The following is a 16,971-nucleotide window of genomic DNA, read 5'->3' as shown; positions in this document are numbered from 1 at the left end:
TGATCACGGCATCAACCCACTTTGCAAACATGAGATCTGAATGCAACAAACCGTCGAGACCCTATTGTCCACAAGCATTTCCAACACCTTGGTAAACGTACGCTGTAACGGGACGTTACCGTATGGACGTGTGTAATCCCGTTATGGACTTATTGGATCGATATGCTTGTATGTATATACATTTGCGTGTGTTTGGCGTCGTACCTTTATAGGTCGTCGCCCGGCGAGTTGAAGGATAAGTCCTTTAACTCGTCGTCCTCCGGATACATCGCACTTCTCAATGGAGATTGGTGCACTGTATCTGCGGGATTGAGTAAGGCAACGTTATACTTTTTTACAGTCCTTCGATAACTCGAACTTCCACTCGGAAGGGCGCTCTATCAGGGAACTGCACGCTACGTAACAACCCCCATCACAACATTCATCATTACAAAACCTAAATCGCAACAACCGCGTGATAGTCGCGGACGCTTTCTACCAAGAAAGAAAATGGCGGACCAAGCACCTGAGTCCCCCTCTCCGAAAGGAGCTAACTCGCCCGTGGATCCACCCCAATTGGGTGGATCACCGAAGCGAGGTGAACAACCTTATACGTCGAGAGTATCGCCGAGAGGAGCTCGCGTGTTTAGTGACGAACGATTGGTTGCGTCACCAGACAGCGGAGCCAGACCTCATTCAGCGAGGATATCTCCGGCACGTCCGGAAGGAAGCGGACGTGTCCGAACGCCCGAGGAAAAGAAGTTGAGCAACGCCAGTAAATCTGCACGCTCGATGTCAGCCAAACCGAAGGGTTCACCTGGGTCCCGTCGCGGGACTCAGTCGGGCGCATCGGCGATGATCCTGGCGATTCGAGGCCATGCTAAGAGACTCGGAGCAGCCAACACGGAGGCTATCGAGGCTCTTCAGCGTGAGTCCGAGGCCAAGTTCATCCAGCTAAGAAGGGATCTCAACGCGGGAGTTGAAGATTTCTGATTTCATGAACGAAATGGTCAATTGTAGCGTCCCTTAATCCTCGGGCCCGGTATGCGCTGTACCCAGTCTCTATTCAGAGGGACTGTCTACACGTAGCATACATGGGGCGATGAGGATGGTAAAGGACTGAGGTCTCGTAGGTGCGCTGGCGCGCCATACGAGCCCTCGAACAAACAAGAACAATCATATGAGATAAGATATACCGTAACGGGAATATCCGTTACACCCTCCCCCACTGGACACGACCACGGGTCCCAGAGATAACCAGAGAAACTAAAAGGAAAGAGGAAAAGAAAGGAATAAAACACGCGACAACCCAACGGTGGTAGCGACTGGCAATACAATAGTGGTGCCGTACTGTAGACAACGACATACTAGGTCGCGTCAGTGAGCAGCACAGCCGTCCACTATTGTCATACATAACTCAGTGGAGTTATGCAAGCCAAATTCATGATGGCGACATGAGAATGTCAGCAACAAGGTAATGCTGATGATAATACAGGTAGCAAGGTCGGAGAACTGTGAAGTTCTTCTGACACATCGCGGACAATTTGCCGGCGAGCTCAGCAACATGTACGTCAAGCATGAAGCTCGATCTCTGCGCCCCATGAATCCGATGCGCGACCGTGTTGGACACGACCGACGTGACTGTCGTGGGCGGATGCGAGGTAATGATGGTGGGACGAGTACCTCAAGGTACTCACTTCTCAATTCACCGTCGACCTCCTCATCGTGGACGTCGACGGAGAGGCCCAACGTCTGTGCGTGGGCTACAGACCGACCGGATACATCGGTCGAGCAAGTAAACTCGCCGATTGTACCGCGATGCATCGTCGTGCCGGGTGCGACTCGCAGGTCGTCCCCCGGACCGACTGTACCACTGTTGTATACAGTGACTGCCACGACAACCAATGCGGTTGTCATGGTCATCACGGGTGGTGATTGCGGGGTAGGGAATGGTGGTGCAAAATAAAGAGGGTACGTCCAATAAGGACGTACCTTTGCTTTTCGAGCTCGCAGGCTCGTCTTCTTCGCCTACACCACACCCTTCCTCCTCTCCTCCTTCTGCCTGACCTTCCTCATCAGATTCTCCTGGTTCCGCACCCTTGTCCACATTTCCTCCATCCTTCCATTCCTCGCGTGATCTCCAGGGTACATGCGAGGTTGCCGACTCGTGGCGCCTGTCGTAGTCGCCATGGGTGTCGAGGGCCGCAGGGAGGTCGATAGGGGTTAAGGTGTGGGTCCTTGGGGGCGAATCCTCGGCGAGAACTGTAAAGTTCTCGCCGAGTTGAGGGTCGGGAGACCGTTCTGGTCGGTCAGGGTCCGTAGGCGCCGGCTGCTACACTACACGTAGTGCAGCAACTCGGTCACGGTCTTGAGCTCGCGCGTCCGTTAGGGCTACGCAATCGTCGAGCTGCGCCGTCGCCGGAGCGCTTGGTTCGTAACGAGAGTGGTGTTCGCTCAACCGGTCGAGGTCGAGGTCGTATCGCAGGCTTCCCAGCTGAACCGGGAATGGTTCAGCTGTCTTGACGGGACCGGGGGCTTGCACTTCCTGTTGGGAGTGCAAGTCTTCTGGACAGGTGGCCGCGCGTGAGTGGGGATCATCAGGGACGGAATCGATGCCGTTCCCCGACCCTGTCAGTTGAACTACTGCGGGTTCAACTGCACTGGACGTTCGCACTTCCGTGATGAAGTGCGGACCGTCTTGATGCGGGGCCGGGCGTAACATGTCGCTACCGGACAGAAGGTCGAGGAATTCGCGAAAGAGGTTGTCGGGGTCGTCCCGCAGCTCGGCCAGTTGGACCACTAGTGGTTCAATTGCGCTGAAGCAGCCAGGGACCCGTACTTCCGCGGGGACGTACAGGCTGTCCTGCACGGTGCGACTAGCCAACGGGAGGTCAGTAATGATTGGAGGATGGTGATCACTGACGCCGTGTACGTCGAGCAGCGGGCTAGACGTACACGCCGCATCGCGTGCAGTCGAGGTTGAATTGGGCACATTGGGCATGCATCGCTGCATGTCCATCGTGCCGCCTTGCAATTTGGGGTTTATGACCGCGAGGTCGTCCCTAGCGTAGGTGTGCTCTCTTGCAGAGCGTGCCTGATCCCGGGCAAGGATGATGTCGAGATGGGTACGTCCATTAGGGATGTACCCGCTACTCGACAACCGGTCTTGGGTTGGTGGGGCGCGTCGGACATGCGGTACTGCACGTCCGCCGTGTCGCCTTGCAGTGTGGAAGGTCCGGGTACGACCTGGGGGTCGTCCCCGGTTACAAGCGTGCCGCTATGCGTGAGCCAAGGTACGACCGCGAGGTCATCCCTTAGCACAGGTGCACCGCCTTGCAGTGCGGAAGACACGACCATTTGGTCGTTGCGCAGCGCGATCGCGGTGTGGTGGGGCGCGTCGGACGTGCAAGGTTGCGCATCCGCCGTGTCGCCTTGCGGGATGAACGGTACGACCGCGAGGTCGTCCCGTATTACGGGCGTACCGTATTCGTGTCCCCCAGCGCGTACGACGAGATCGCTCGTCAAAATGTGGGCTGGCCCGGGGACTGTCGCAGGGAATAGCAAGTTGGGTACATCCATCAAGGATGTACCTCCACCACGCTGGTTGGTGGTGACTGAGAAGGGCACGTCGGACGTACAACGCTGCGCGTCCGCGGTGTCGCCATGTGTAGTGGCCGGTACGACTCTCGATTCGTCCCGGTACATGTGCACCCAAGGCTCGTGGCCAGTAGTGCGCACGACGAGCTTCAAGTTCGTCGGTACGCCTACTGGCGCGGGCACAGCAGATGTGGAGGGTACGACCTTGAAGTCGTCCCGCAGCACGGACGTGCTACCATATGGACCTCAGGTACGACTTCGCAGTCGTACCTGGGAACGGGAGTGCCATCTTCGTGGCTAGCAGGACGCACGATGATCTTCTCGTTCGTCGCTACGCCTGTGGTTGTCGAGCCGTCGTGCTCGTACTTCCGGCTCGCCCGGTACCCTTCCTCCCTCTGTCCCTGCGTTCCTTGCTCATCCTCGCTACTCCTCTCCTCTCTGTCCTCCTTCCGTTCTCCTCGCTCCTCGTTATACGTGGTCCGCTCCGTCTTGCTGCTCGGCGCTGGACTTGAACGCGCGTCGTTCAAGTCCTGGGTCGCGTGGCTGGGTTGCGTGTCGCCAGAGCCGCGGTAGGGGTCGCCAGGTTCGCCAGAATCGGTAGGGAGACCTCCCAATTCGAGGCGCGAGGTGTGGGGAGAAGGGAGATGAGCCGGGGACGAATGAAGTGATGATCTGGTACCGCGAGGTACCAGGTCGTCGGTCGCCACCGACTGGACTGGCGGCAAGTCAGCCAGCCAGTTGCGAGCGCGAGTTCGCACTCGCGTTGGGGCGGCGCGCGCGTCTGGTTCGCCAGACGCGCGCTCGAGTTGGCTGCCCAGATAGTGGAAGGGGTCGAGGACGAAGAGTCGGTGGAGGCTCAGCGCAGCACAGTGGGCGCTAGTGCTCGGGACGCTCGCCACGGACTCGTGACACTCAACGCCCGTAGTGTTGAGCGCGTCGCGCGTCGCGCCGAGCAGGTTGCTCGTCGTGGCGCGCCCATCATTCGACAATAATAATATATTTCTTGTGTCGCTGCTCATCTCTGAGCGCGCGACGAGTGTACCTACGTACGCGGGCTCGTTCCCGTTGTACACAGTACTGTTGTAGTACTGTGTGCCTATACCCTCCCGAGCGCGGAGATGCGTCGACTCGACGCACCACTCGTTCGGCTCGGATGCGAGCTCGATGACGGACGTGTCTTCGAGTTCGGCGCGTGCATCATCCTTCGGGGTGATGCCTAGCTTCGTCGCTTGGGCCGGGACACCTCGGGATGGCAGTGCCTCCAGGTGCCATTGAGCAGACCCGACGGCAGTCTCGGGCTGCTCAGAGCGCTGTGCATACCCGGCTTCGCCTTGGCGAATGACGGGTCCCGGTACGACCTGAAGGTCGTCCCGAGATGTGAACGTGCTGTCATCTCCATGATCACAATGGATCATGAAGGCGGATATGAAGAGACGGTGGCCCGACGAACCGCGGGCATTGTGCCCAACGGGCTCTACATTCGCCATTACGCACACTAACGTGGGTATGGCAGATGTCGAGATAAGTACGTCCACCGAGGGCGTCCTGATCCTTCTCGACACTCTGTACTCACCGGTAGTGTGTACAGATGACTGGGACATGTTGGATGAGCAATGCTGCTCGTCCGTCATGTCGCCTTGCAGAACAGACGGTACGACCGCGAGGTCGTCCCGTATCACAAACGTATTGCCTTGAAAGTCGGAGAGAACGACCATCAGGTCGTCCCGTATCTTTTTCGTGCGATCATCGTGGCCCACAGAGCTTCCAATGAGCTCCGCGTTCGCCGATGCGGGTGTTGGTGAGGTGGGTACGTCCCTTAAGGGCGTGCCTTCCACTATGTTGCCGCTGCTCGTGGATGAACAGGGTACGTCGGACGTGCGACATGGCACGTCAGCCGCATCGCTAGGCGGAACAGCAGATACGACTTCGCAGTCGTTGGTACACCAGGGCGCTGTCAATAGAGCATGCGGGGAGTTGGATACGTCCCGCATGGGTGTATCTTCGAGCTCTGAGGCCGCTACGCTATGGATGGTGACGGTCTCAAGGTACACGTCGGACATGCGGTACTGCAAGTCCAGCGCGTTGCACTGCGAAGTGGACGGTACGACCTCGCGGTCGTCCCATATCACAGGCATACTGTCTTGAGAAGCGGAGGGTACGACCCTTAGGTCGTCCCGCAACGCGTACATGCCGTCTCCATGGCCAGTAGCGCGCTCGACAAACTTCTCGTTCGTCGACGTGCGCACTGGCTTGGGTACTAGGGAGAGGACCGGCGGAGAATTGGGTACGTCCAGTATGGACGTACCCTCGAGCATCAAGTCTTGCTGCTGGTCGGTAGCTTGCACGTCGAGCGAACAGTTCGGCATACTCGCTACGCGACGACTGGCAAATATTGGGTGGAACACGTCGGGCGTGCTTTGCGCCGCGTCCGCCGTATCGCCTTGCGAAGTGAACGGTACGACCGCGAGGTCGTCCCGTATCGCTCTCGCGCGATCATCGTGGCCGCCCGTGCGTACCACAGACATTCCGTCTGTTGCTGCAGCTCCAGGCGTGTTCGTGGAGACACCAGTCACATTGGACGAGCAGTTTTGCGTGTCCACTGTGTCGCCTTGCGGACTGGCCGGTACGACCGCGAGGTCGTCCCGTATCACAGGCATACTGCCTCGAGAAAAGGAGGGCACAACCCTTAGGTCGTCCCGCAGCGCGTACAGGCCGTCCCTGTGGCCAGTAGTGCGCACGACAGACTTCTCGTTCGTCGAAGTGCACACTGGCTTGGGTACGAGCGAGAGGACCGGTGGAGAGTTGGGTACGTCCAGTATGGGCGTACCCTCGATCCTCGATCTCGCTACGCGACAGCTGGTGAATGCTGGATGGGGCACGTCGGACGTGTATTGCGGCGCGTCCGCTGTGTCGCCTCGCGGAATGTACGGTACGACCGCGAGGTCGTCCCATATCGCAATAGTGCTACCTTGCAGACCAATGGGCACGACGGTCAGGTCGTGCCGCAGCACGACAGTGCCGCCTTCCTGGCCTGCTATACATACGACGACCTGTGTGGTCGTCGATACATGTGCCAGCGTGGGCATTGGAGAAGGAGGCGGTGGCGAGTGGGATACGTCCACCAAGGGCGTACCTGCGTTTATTGAGTCTCTCTGCTCGTCTTTCAGGCTCGCCCCGCACCCTTCCCCCTCCTTCCTTTTCCTGATTTCCTCGCATTCTCCTCGCTCCGCGTTTCCCGTGGTTCGCGCAGCCTGGTTGCCTGGTGCTGGACTTGCACGCGGGTCGTGTGAGTCCTGGATCGTGCGGCTGGGCTGTGTGTCGCCAGAGCCGCGACGGGTGTCGCCAGAGTCATGAGACTCGAGAGGAGAGCCTCCTGAGTCAAGATGCGAGGCGCGAGGGCGGAGGGAAAGGATCGGAGAGTAAGGATCTGGCGGTCTTGTACCGCGAGGTGCCAGGTCGTCGGAGGGGTTGCCGACCGCGAGGTGGCGGTCGGTACTGACCGGTCGATCCTTCAGCTGAACCGCGAAGGGTTCAGCTGTCCAAAGACAGAGCGCGGCTCGCACTTCCGTTGGGAAGTGCGAACCGGGTTGGAACGCGGTTGCACGCGGGCGGTGGCTGCCAGTGTGGAGGTCGAGGTGGCGGTTAGCATTGAGAGGAGTACTTCCGGCGCTACCGCTGGGAGTGCTTGCTCTCGGCGCGTGCGCGTGACGCTCGACGCATTGAGCGTCGAGCTCGATGCTGGCCGCGTCGGGCACGTCGTCCGGCGCGATAGTTGTATATTTTGAGTCGCGGCTCATTTCTGAGCACGCGACATGTGGATCTACGAGCAGAAGCTCGTCTACATCCGGGGATGCGACGTGAGGTCGCGTCCCTATGCCTTCCCGGGCGCAGGACCGAGTCATCTTGTCGGACAACTGGGACTCGGGCTCGGCGACGGCGGCGTCGACGAACCTAGCGCGTGCACCACTCTTGAGTGTGGTGCCGAGCTTGGTCGGCTCACTGGGAGCAATCGGAGACGGAGTCTCCGGACATCTCTGAGCAGTCTCGATGTCGGGCTCGATCTGCTCAGGACGCGACCCCTTGGGCTCAGACACGGGCTCAACAGCGGCAGCGCTGTCGATCTCGGTGCGCGCACCACTCGTCGGAGAGCTTTCCAGCTCCTGTGGCTCGGTTGGAACAGGCGGAGTCGGGTTCTCCTGGCAGCTCTGAATGGGCTCGACCTTGGGCTCGAACAGTTCTGCGTGTGCTGTGCGTTCGACCTCGCGGTCGGACGGTGCCTGCTTCGCGAGTGCTCCGGACGAGTTCTCGGGGTCTGAGAGCTCAGTCCGGCAGGTCGTGCGACGGTGACGTCTGGACTCGTTGTCCTGCTCCACGGAGCGTCTGAACGATGTGATATCATCATCTAGATGCTTCATCGAGTCATCGAGTGTCCGGAACCGCCTATCGGGGGTGGCTCGTGTCTCGACCGGGATACTCTTCAAGAATTTCGCAAAACTGTCAAGAAGTCCATCCACCTTCGCATCGACCTTCGCGCGGTGGGCCTCCCGAGTACTACGCGAGTGCTTGGGAGACTTGGTTGTCGATCCAGCCATCTTCTTGAGTGGTTGCGAAGTTGACTAGATTTGGATGTAAAGCATAGAAATTCGAAGTTTCCAGGTTGTTGCCTAGAGTAGATAGTCCCCAGAACAGAAGCTGTTCTGGAGCGCAAAAAAGTGTAGCGTCCCTTAATCCTCGGGCCCGGTATGCGCTGTACCCAGTCTCTATTCAGAGGGACTGTCTACACGTAGCATACATGGGGCGATGAGGATGGTAAAGGACTGAGGTCTCGTAGGTGCGCTGGCGCGCCATACGAGCCCTCGAACAAACAAGAACAATCATATGAGATAAGATATACCGTAACGGGAATATCCGTTACATCAATAGTAGGGGGGACACAAGTACTATTCTGCTACTATTTATTCACTTTATAATACTATTGTCGCGACTTCAAAGTGACTGTCTAAATCCAAGTACTTGCCATTTTTTCACAGTTGATTGCCTAATTAGGCACACTCAGTATGGCAGTACTATCCGACTGCAAGCACAGAATAAGTACTTGCCGACAATATCCATTCCCAGTGTACTCATCAATAACATCTGTACTCAAAGTACCTACCGAGAACATTCGTTCCTAAAGTACTCATCGAGAACATCCATACACCGTGACGAGCTTGCCGACAATACCATAATTCAAGTACTTGCCGACAGTACGGCACCCCAAGTACTTGCCAACAGTACCGCACTCCAAGTACTTGCCAACAGTACCACACTTCAAGTACTTGTCAACAGTACCACCCTCCAAGTACCTGCCACCGTGAACCACATTACCAGTACCCACAATTATTCATACATGATTTCGTCATCATCTCCCTCCTCTGCAGTACCACCACATCATCCTCGGCCCCCTCCTCCTCTACATCGGCCCCCTCCTCCTCTACAGTACCCACCACATCATCCTCGGGATCAATCACATGTACATCGAGCGGGGCTACTATACTATCGCCCGATGCATGTACCGAGGATGGGAAGTGTTCCCGCGCATCCGAAAGCAGACGCGAATACATAGCTGATTGCCTGTATGGCACATCAGTGTACTGACCATCCCACCACGCTGATTAGCGACCTACCTGGCTGCATATGCCGCCGCTCCTCGCTCACCAATGTTGGCGCTCTCCCCCACTTCCGCTCGCTCCTCCCACTTCCTCATGTGGTAATAGAAGAAGCGTTGCGTACGTCGCATCTCCTCCTTCACTAGCTCCACCTCTTCAGTCCACCTCGTCGCACGTGCACTGGCCCGGAACCATTCAAGCCGCTTAGCTGTGTTTAGACTTAGTGCGTGAACCTATCCGACAACCGGTTCAGGTATGTACTCACCTTCCACAGCCCACTTGTCGAGAGCGGTCCCATGATAAGTACCATCTCGCCAGAGCCACGATACCGACTCATTCCGCCTTCCCATCCGTTCATCCGCAACAACTGGCGGCCTGCATTGCTCATTGAGTAGCGGTTCCAACTCGCACGGGCGATCTCTCGTTGCAAGTCGGGCGGCCTTCAGTCGCATACTCTCATACTCCAGCCGTAACGCTTCGATTTTCTCTCGTTCTGTCTTCTTCAGCTTGTTGTACCTGTCCTGCGCCTGTTGACCGAAAGATCCACCATTCTGGCCGCGGTAAAAGGCCTCGAAATGCAACTTCTGCCTGATCTTCCTCAGGACATCGTTGGCATGGGCCACGCGCAGCTCCTGTTCGGCCGCGGAAAAACGCTCAAAGAGTGCGTGATTACGAATCTTCGCAGGAAATGAAGATGGGAAACGCATCACTATTTCCTCCACATTGGCGGCATCAGAGGATGGCCACTCGTCGTCAAAGAGCTCCTCGGCAGCTACAAGACTCGGTCGCGCGAGCCGTTCTTGCCAGAGCAACCAGTCTTGCAGTCGTAGCTCGAGTTTTGATCGTTCCTTGGTGATCGCGCGGTACTTCTCAGTTGACGCCTGCTTTTTGTATGCGCTGACTTTCGCCTTTAAGGACTCTCTGTACCGAACGAGTCGTAGTTAGAACAGAATCTTAATGGACACAGTTGTGTTCTCTTACTGTTCTCTCTCCAGCTCGAAACCAGCTGCGAGCATGTCACCAATCCCTCCCCGAGCCGTTTCCACCGTCGCAGGCATGTCCAGAACGGAGGCCTTCCGCTTGGTTCCATGTCCCTGCTGCTTCCTTTGTCGCTCGGATTGTTCGTCTTGCTTCAGTCTGGCCAAAACCTCGTGGATGGTCGGGACTGATGTGGTGAGCCTTACGTCCACTCGCAGTGAGCTGCACAACTTACCTTCGTCTACTGCAGATTGGTAAGGATTCTTGACCTTGGTTCCGTCCCAATGGCGATCCGTCATTTGGGCAACATATTCTGCCTCCTCTCGTCTCCAGACATCTAGCGGAAGGCGGTTCTTAGTTAGCGTAGTCTCCAGTGTGTTCAATTCACAGGTATTCTTCGTGTAATATTTCTCCGCGAGTCGTAATTTCCCTTCTAGGTACTCGCCTGTCCTGATGTTAGCATCTCAATACTCGCCACGACGCGCGCGCACGTACCCATTTTGAACATCTTCTGTGTGTTGAAGTCCGAATTGTGTGCGTCGAGGACGTCCTGCCGATGGCCTGGGCCCATTTCACGCACAGATCGGCCTATGGCGTTCTGCGCTGCCCACCTGCGCTCAACCGACTCGCCGTCCGTGTTGCCCACACCAGGCATGTAGTAGAACGAGCACAGGTACCGGCAGATTCCTGTGTGCGACGGTGCGTGAAATTTGGGCACGCACCGCCGTATGGTGGGCCACAATTCCTTGGCGGCCGTGACGCCCGGTACTGAAGGTAACGCCGTGGCGATTTGCTTGACGCGGTGCCACCAGTTCAAGCCATACTTGCAGTTGACGTCGTACGAGCTGATCCAGAGCCAGAGCGACATAAACCATTGAAGGCCGGACAGTGTCGCGTAGTCGACGTTGGCGTAGCGTTCCCCGATATGTAAGTCAACGGTTCCGCAGGGGAGCACGAAGCCGTGGCGTGTGCACGAGAGGCTAACCTGGCCGGTCTTGATCTTCCCTTTGTAGCGATCGGACAGTGCGTTGAAATTGCTGCATGTTGTCGTCTCGTCTTGGGCATCTGCATATACCTTCATTTTGTCTAGATACTCCTGGTATTTGTCGCTGTCAACGTAGTACGCCCCGCCGTTCATCAACGGGAAGTCCAACGGGTCCATCTTCTTGTCATGTTGATGGAGGCTGAAGTTCCCGTCTTTCGCGTAGTGCAGAGCGTCCTTGTACCAATCATTCTCAGCGCGGGTCTTCCAGTCGGGATCCATGTTGACGCCAGGTTGAGGACAGGCTGGGCAACGCAACGCGAGGCTTCCAGGGTCCGGTTTGCTCTGGACGTTGACCGCGAATCTCTTCAATGTTTGAATGTATGTGAACTGGCGGTGCGAACTCAAGAACTCTCGGTATCGGTTCTGCCGCCCGTGTAAGTCCGACTCTACCAGTACAACAAACCCGAGGAGCACACACCTTTACATCTCCGAAGAAGGCGTTCGATGTCATGCGTCGCAGTGTGCCGTAATAATCGTGAGCAGTCGTTTTAGCTTGAAACGTGAGATGGGTGAAGAACCGAAGGGAATGGACGGTGAAGACAGTCTGTGGTCGGGAGAACGACGCTGGCCAGAAGCCTGCGTTCCAAAGCTGAAGTGGGTGCTCAACTGGTGGTTGACCCGCCCGGCGGCACCCGCAGTATTGAATGTTGATCGATTGGATCCCAGTGGTGTGCACGACCGTAAGCTGGGATGTTTGATGGGTGATCGCAGAAGGGCACGGCCGGCCGTGGTGACCCACCGAGAAGACGAGCCCAACGTCATGGAGAGATTTGCGCTGAAAGTACTTGCCATTCCATTCTTCTATTCGATGGAGTGGATTGCGTGCGTGCGAGACTACGATACATCCCCGACAGAGGAGAGGGCCGTTGAAACAGTCGGAACAGCGGTATGTTGCGTGAGTGCCCTGGCAATCGTAGCATGGCTTGCCGAACTCTGGAGCGATCTCTCGGCTTCGAAACACGTCAAGCAGTTTCTGCGCCCAGTTGTCAAGGAATTGGGACATCAAAACGTGGAGAGGCTGGGCCGATGGTCATGATTCGCGATGGTCTATGTTAATGTCGCGACGTACCTGTCCATGGCCTTTCTTGGGTTCGGTACCATTGTCGGTGGCCTGCGAAGGCTCGTCCTGCCCCGCGAGATCAGACGGGCCACTCGGCGTGCTCGATGTAGGATCAACCACGTCTTGAGAAGTGGCAGTGGCGGCAGAACCATTGGTGGCCGAACCCTCTGCATCGCTCGCAGCAGCAGGCCCAGCGTTCGCGAGGAAAGCATCCAAGGATGGCAAGGGAGGATCAACGGGGGAAGGTCGCGCCCGCTTCTCCTTTCGTCGTCCAGGTGAGAGGAACTCGATGATCTGTTCTCCGTTCGGAGCGAAGGTGACTGTAGGTGGTCCGTCGGGAATGACGATGGGTTGAGGGAGGTAGTCTTCCTGCACTATCTTCGCCTTGCGTCTGCCCATCGCTATTGACAGCAGAGGAACACTTGCAGCGCTAGAGCACGCAGGGGTAGAGGCAAGGCAATCGCTCAGTGGAGAAGGCGTTGCGACCGCGCGTGGCCACTCACGCGCAACGCGAAGTTGGAGACAGGAGTGGCAAACATGTGGCGGAAGGCACGACTTGTCGCTTTGGCCAGCGAGACTACGGAATCATCGTTGTTTTTTTAGCGAGGCACAAACATACATCATTGTGTTATGACACAGGTCGTACAGCTAGGCGGCCGAAATGTGCTCATTCGCGCGCACGGCAGGGCCGGGAGTGTCTCGTAGGGAAGCAGAATGGGTGCGAGCGTGAACGTGACTGTCGGTACCGCACGAGGCTGTTACAGAGGACGCTGTGTTACTGCATGTACGAGAGGTTGGTGAAACACGAGCACTCACTCTGGCGAGATGGAAGACTGTGTTTGGAATTGGCAGGGACCGATTGCCGACGTTGCAAGATCATCAACTTGCGTGAACCGCGGTCGAGTGGGAGCGTTGTGGGCAAACGTAGGGTGCATCAACCGGTGTCGCCCAACCGGGTCGCTGTAGGGCCTGAGTTGGACCCAGCAGACGACCGCGATCGCCCGAGAAGGCGCAGGTTGCGGGAGGAGTATCGCCGTGCTGTCTGGCAACGCGCAGTTCACGCACTGTCTGGTAAAGCAATCATTCAGTCATGAAGGCGCGCGAGGGACGACTCCAAGACAATGAGGAAAGGCGCAGTAAGCACCACACGTCGAGACGAACGCATCGCCTGAGCAGTCCGCGGATGCGTCACCCGGGCCTATCCCCAACGCAGACATCTACGCAGAACTGGATACAGACAGATGCGTGTGCACGACGAGAGGTTTACTTCGCATACGCAACGCGAACGGCGTGCCAGTACTCTAGGGATTCGGAAGCGAAATAGGACTGACTGACCTTCGAATTTCCAGACGCCCCAGCCGCCATTGCTTCCCATGCCCCTGGCTTGCATACCTCCGCTGGTCCATGTTCCTGCGTCAGCCGTGTGCTTTCGGAGCCTCGCAGCGATGCTATGGCGCACCATCGTATGCGCGCGGCTTGCCGAGTGTGAATGCCGAGAAGAGGAGAGTGTAGGACCTGACTGACAGCGAACAAGCTTGCGTGGGATGTGGTGTATATCCGAGGGTGCGTCGAGATCTTTTCGAGCGAGGCGAGCACTGAGTGGGACGCTTGAGGGAGGCCAGGAGGGTCGCTCGACTGCTCAATCGTGAACAGGAGCTTCCCTCGGCCTAGACATCAACGCATGGTCGAAACCAACACGGACGTCAAGGCCAGCGATGTCGATGCGTGGTGCAGAAACGGGGTGAGAAGGACAGGTGGAGAGAACGGTGGACCGGGTGAGTAGCATCTTCGAGAGTGAGATCGGCGGGAGTTGAGCGCCCAAAGCGCCGGGTACGGTAAGTCCTCGCACTTGGGCGCCTGGCTCTCTGCGCTTCCCACTGCGAGTGTCACGCCTTCCTGACAGGTGTCGCTCAACTTCTGGGTTCTCCACCGGCGATCGTCCACTCAAGACACGGTTCTGCGATCCAGGGTAGACTTCGGTTTTCCTGCGCGAACTTGCTACGGCGCAGTATATCTGCTGCCGAGGCATCAGCAAGACTTCACCACCTCAAGTTGGCTTTCAAACGTCCCGAGCTGGCCAAACTCCTCGAGTCTTCTGCTTACTCTGACCGTCTGCAATTCTCGCATCACTTCGTGACTCGCTGTCGTAATTCACCTTTGCCTCGCCTCCTCGCTGCCTCATTGGCGCGAGAGTGACTCATCAAGGCCGCAACACCGTTCGACGTCGTGTCCTCAGACCTGCTGAGGTTCCGACGCGACTCTCAGCGTCTCGTTTGGGTAAGCACGTCGTAAAGGCTGGGCTTATCGTACACCGTTAATTCATGCTTAGCTGCGCTCGATCTCGCACGCTATTTTGAACTGTTCAATACTGAGGCGTTTTCATAACGCGTACGCATCCTGTTGCCGGGCTGGCTGAGTTCTATGTTGACTGATCCGCTGTTTTTCAGACTATGGCCGACGCCAACTTACATAGGGAGGTGCAGACGACTGCCTTCAAGTTGATTGCTACTCCGGCATCTCGTGAGTACCGTCCGCCAAATTACTCCGGGCCAGGGAAATTGACTCCATCTCAGAATGGCGCAGTCCGCTCGGGCCATTTGATGGCAGATCTGCCGTCGATGCGGAAGACGATTGCAACATCATCACCACCCCGTTCGACAAATGGGTACCGGAGTTTCCAAGGATTGCAGGCCGGGAAGTCGTGACGTATCAAGACGGCCTGTGGGGTCCTCAAGAGTATACACGTTGGCCTCAGGTCTTCAACGAGGCGGTCTTCCATCACGCGTGCATCCCGACGCCGGGTTCACCGTACGCACCGAGTGTTCAGGTTTACGAAGGCTTCGGGTACCGCCCGTGGACGGAATCAAAGTCGTGTGGCGTACACGGGTTCGGTTTCTTAAACACCGATCTTGTAGAAGAGTTGTTCAGGATCGCCCGCGAAGTGCTCGTGCGTTACAATGACGCCGAGACATCCGCTATTGCAGCTGCCTGCCTCGAGCGCCCCGCTGCAACCCTACGCCTTGGGCGAATGCTGGGGTTGCTGCTGCGCAATGCAGTTGATCGCCTTCGAAAGGTCCCGACCACCGAGCATCATGCACTCGTCACGGGCCGGATGGCTCACAGAATCATCCTCGAGATCTGCGGGCTCACGATCTACTATACCGTCGTCCTGGAACGCATGCGCAGCGTCAAGAACTGGTCCCATCAACCTCTCGCGGTCCTCGGCGCGTTCATTCGCAATAGCGCCACGGCCCAGCTATTCTTTCGGGTTGGCATCCCCTTCTGGCTCATTCAACCTTGGAGAGAGGGTCTCATGATCCGTGACGTGGTGCTGTCGCGACCCTGGGCCTCTTCGCTCAACAACACACCTGCTTCGCCCCGCATTCCGAAGAGCTGGTACGATCCGGACGGCACACATCAAGATCCCAGTCGTTGGACACACGCTTCCGTGATTTTCGTCTGCAATACTCTTTGCTCTTCGTCTTTGCCTCAACTGCCGACAATTGTTCGACCGGCCACTGCCGAGCGAGAGGCGAAGCGCTTCAAGGGGAACGACATCATGCCAATGTTGCCACCAGCGCAATCATCCCATGCGTCTGGTCACAACGCGAAGAAACGCGGGAAACGCGCTCGTGGCACGCGCTCTGGGGCGAACGTCGTCTCAACCCATCCCGCCACCCACTTTCAGCCACCCCCGAGGAACGTGGTCAACATAACTCCGAATTGGCGTGCTGCCCTTGTGGCTGCCTCGCCGCTCACATTCCCCCCCTTGTCGCTGCTCAGTACTACCTCCCTCCTCCCTTTATCATCCTCGACGCCGACCAGCATAAAGCACGGTACATCCACAACTACGTGCGTATCCGAGACTTTCTGCGCCACCGGTTGGTCGACGCCCACGTTTCTGGTCACCCATTGCGGATCTCAGAATGGCGCCACGTTCTCTACGGCGACTATCCGGTTGCCGAATTGCAGACTAAGCACCAGGGTGATACCATTGAAGGGGAAGGCACGAGTCAGTGTGCACCGCGTAATGGCCTGCAGATCCTGCGAGCAGAACGGCGGGCGGCTGTCGGCGCCCTGTGTGGCAAAGTCGGCGGATTGCTGCCATATGATGCGGCCGAGGTCGTGCAGTACCGTGGGATAGCAGTGGATATGGTCGCGGCGAGTCTGAACCGGGAACTGTTACGATGGGTCACTTGGGAGTTACACGAGGTCAATTGGCGGTGCGAACTGCGCGCGCTCGACAACCGTCTCGTCAACCACAGCCAGGATGCCTTTGCCAAATGGGAGCGCGAACAGCTCATCGCGGATGTGTGGCGAGGCCGTACGGGGGAATCGGGCTTCTCTGCCGTTGTAGTGGACTCGTCGTTCGCCTGCTGGACCCCCGCTGGGGAGGACGGCTGGCGAGAGCGCCGCGCGAATCTGCGCGCATTCGTCTCACTGATGAGCGTGTGGCCGGACTTCCCTCCTGCCCTGCGAGGGACGATGACGGACATCGCCCAATGCGAGAACAGTTACGAGTTCAAGCAAACTGAGGCTGCCGCGATCCAGTTCTATGTAACGACCTTCACTTCTACTTTCTACCGTCTCCCCTGCCCGCCCGTGGTTCCAGTAGTGTAGCGTATGGACGTCTTCGCTGGGTATGTACATAGAATACTGTAGAA

The 16,971-nt window shown here is 57.4% G+C and overlaps 4 protein-coding genes across 4 annotated transcripts; 1 reads left to right on the top strand and 3 right to left on the bottom strand.

Annotated features, from left to right (window-relative positions):
- Nucleotides 1-2,106: 2,106 nt before the first annotated feature.
- Nucleotides 2,107-3,370, bottom strand: B0H18DRAFT_316540 (uncharacterized protein). Its single transcript, XM_048037538.1, has one exon. It carries the CDS (start codon nt 2,996-2,998, stop codon nt 2,312-2,314), a length of 687 nt encoding a protein of 228 aa, XP_047899580.1. The 5' UTR covers nt 2,999-3,370; the 3' UTR covers nt 2,107-2,311.
- A 3,166-nt stretch (nt 3,371-6,536) lies between these two features.
- B0H18DRAFT_972839 (uncharacterized protein) lies at nt 6,537-8,385 on the bottom strand. The gene is made up of 2 exons (XM_048043890.1): nt 6,710-8,385; nt 6,537-6,626 (listed from the first exon to the last, which is right to left on the bottom strand). The coding sequence occupies exons 1-2, from the start codon at nt 8,166-8,168 to the stop codon at nt 6,541-6,543; spliced, it is 1,545 nt and encodes a 514-aa protein (XP_047899579.1). The 5' UTR covers nt 8,169-8,385; the 3' UTR covers nt 6,537-6,540.
- A 2,322-nt stretch (nt 8,386-10,707) lies between these two features.
- B0H18DRAFT_852415 (uncharacterized protein) lies at nt 10,708-12,172 on the bottom strand (the record flags this gene model as incomplete). Its single annotated transcript, XM_048039614.1, has 2 exons — nt 10,708-11,610; nt 11,666-12,172. Coding segments are annotated over 2 exons (1,410 nt in total), but the record flags the coding sequence as incomplete, so codon positions are not given.
- A 2,585-nt stretch (nt 12,173-14,757) lies between these two features.
- B0H18DRAFT_950582 (uncharacterized protein) lies at nt 14,758-16,927 on the top strand (the record flags this gene model as incomplete). Its single annotated transcript, XM_048041962.1, has 3 exons — nt 14,758-14,827; nt 14,881-16,013; nt 16,091-16,927. The coding sequence occupies 3 exons, from the start codon at nt 14,758-14,760 to the stop codon at nt 16,925-16,927; spliced, it is 2,040 nt and encodes a 679-aa protein (XP_047899577.1).
- Between the last annotated feature and the right edge of the window lie 44 nt (nt 16,928-16,971).

The sequence above is a fragment of the Fomitopsis serialis genome (genome assembly GCF_022376445.1).
Source record: "Fomitopsis serialis strain Sig1Antser10 chromosome Unknown B0H18scaffold_3, whole genome shotgun sequence".
Lineage (NCBI taxonomy): Eukaryota > Fungi > Basidiomycota > Agaricomycetes > Polyporales > Fomitopsidaceae > Fomitopsis > Fomitopsis serialis.
Note: the sequence above shows the minus strand (reverse complement) of the source record. Positions and strands in the feature narration are given on the sequence as shown.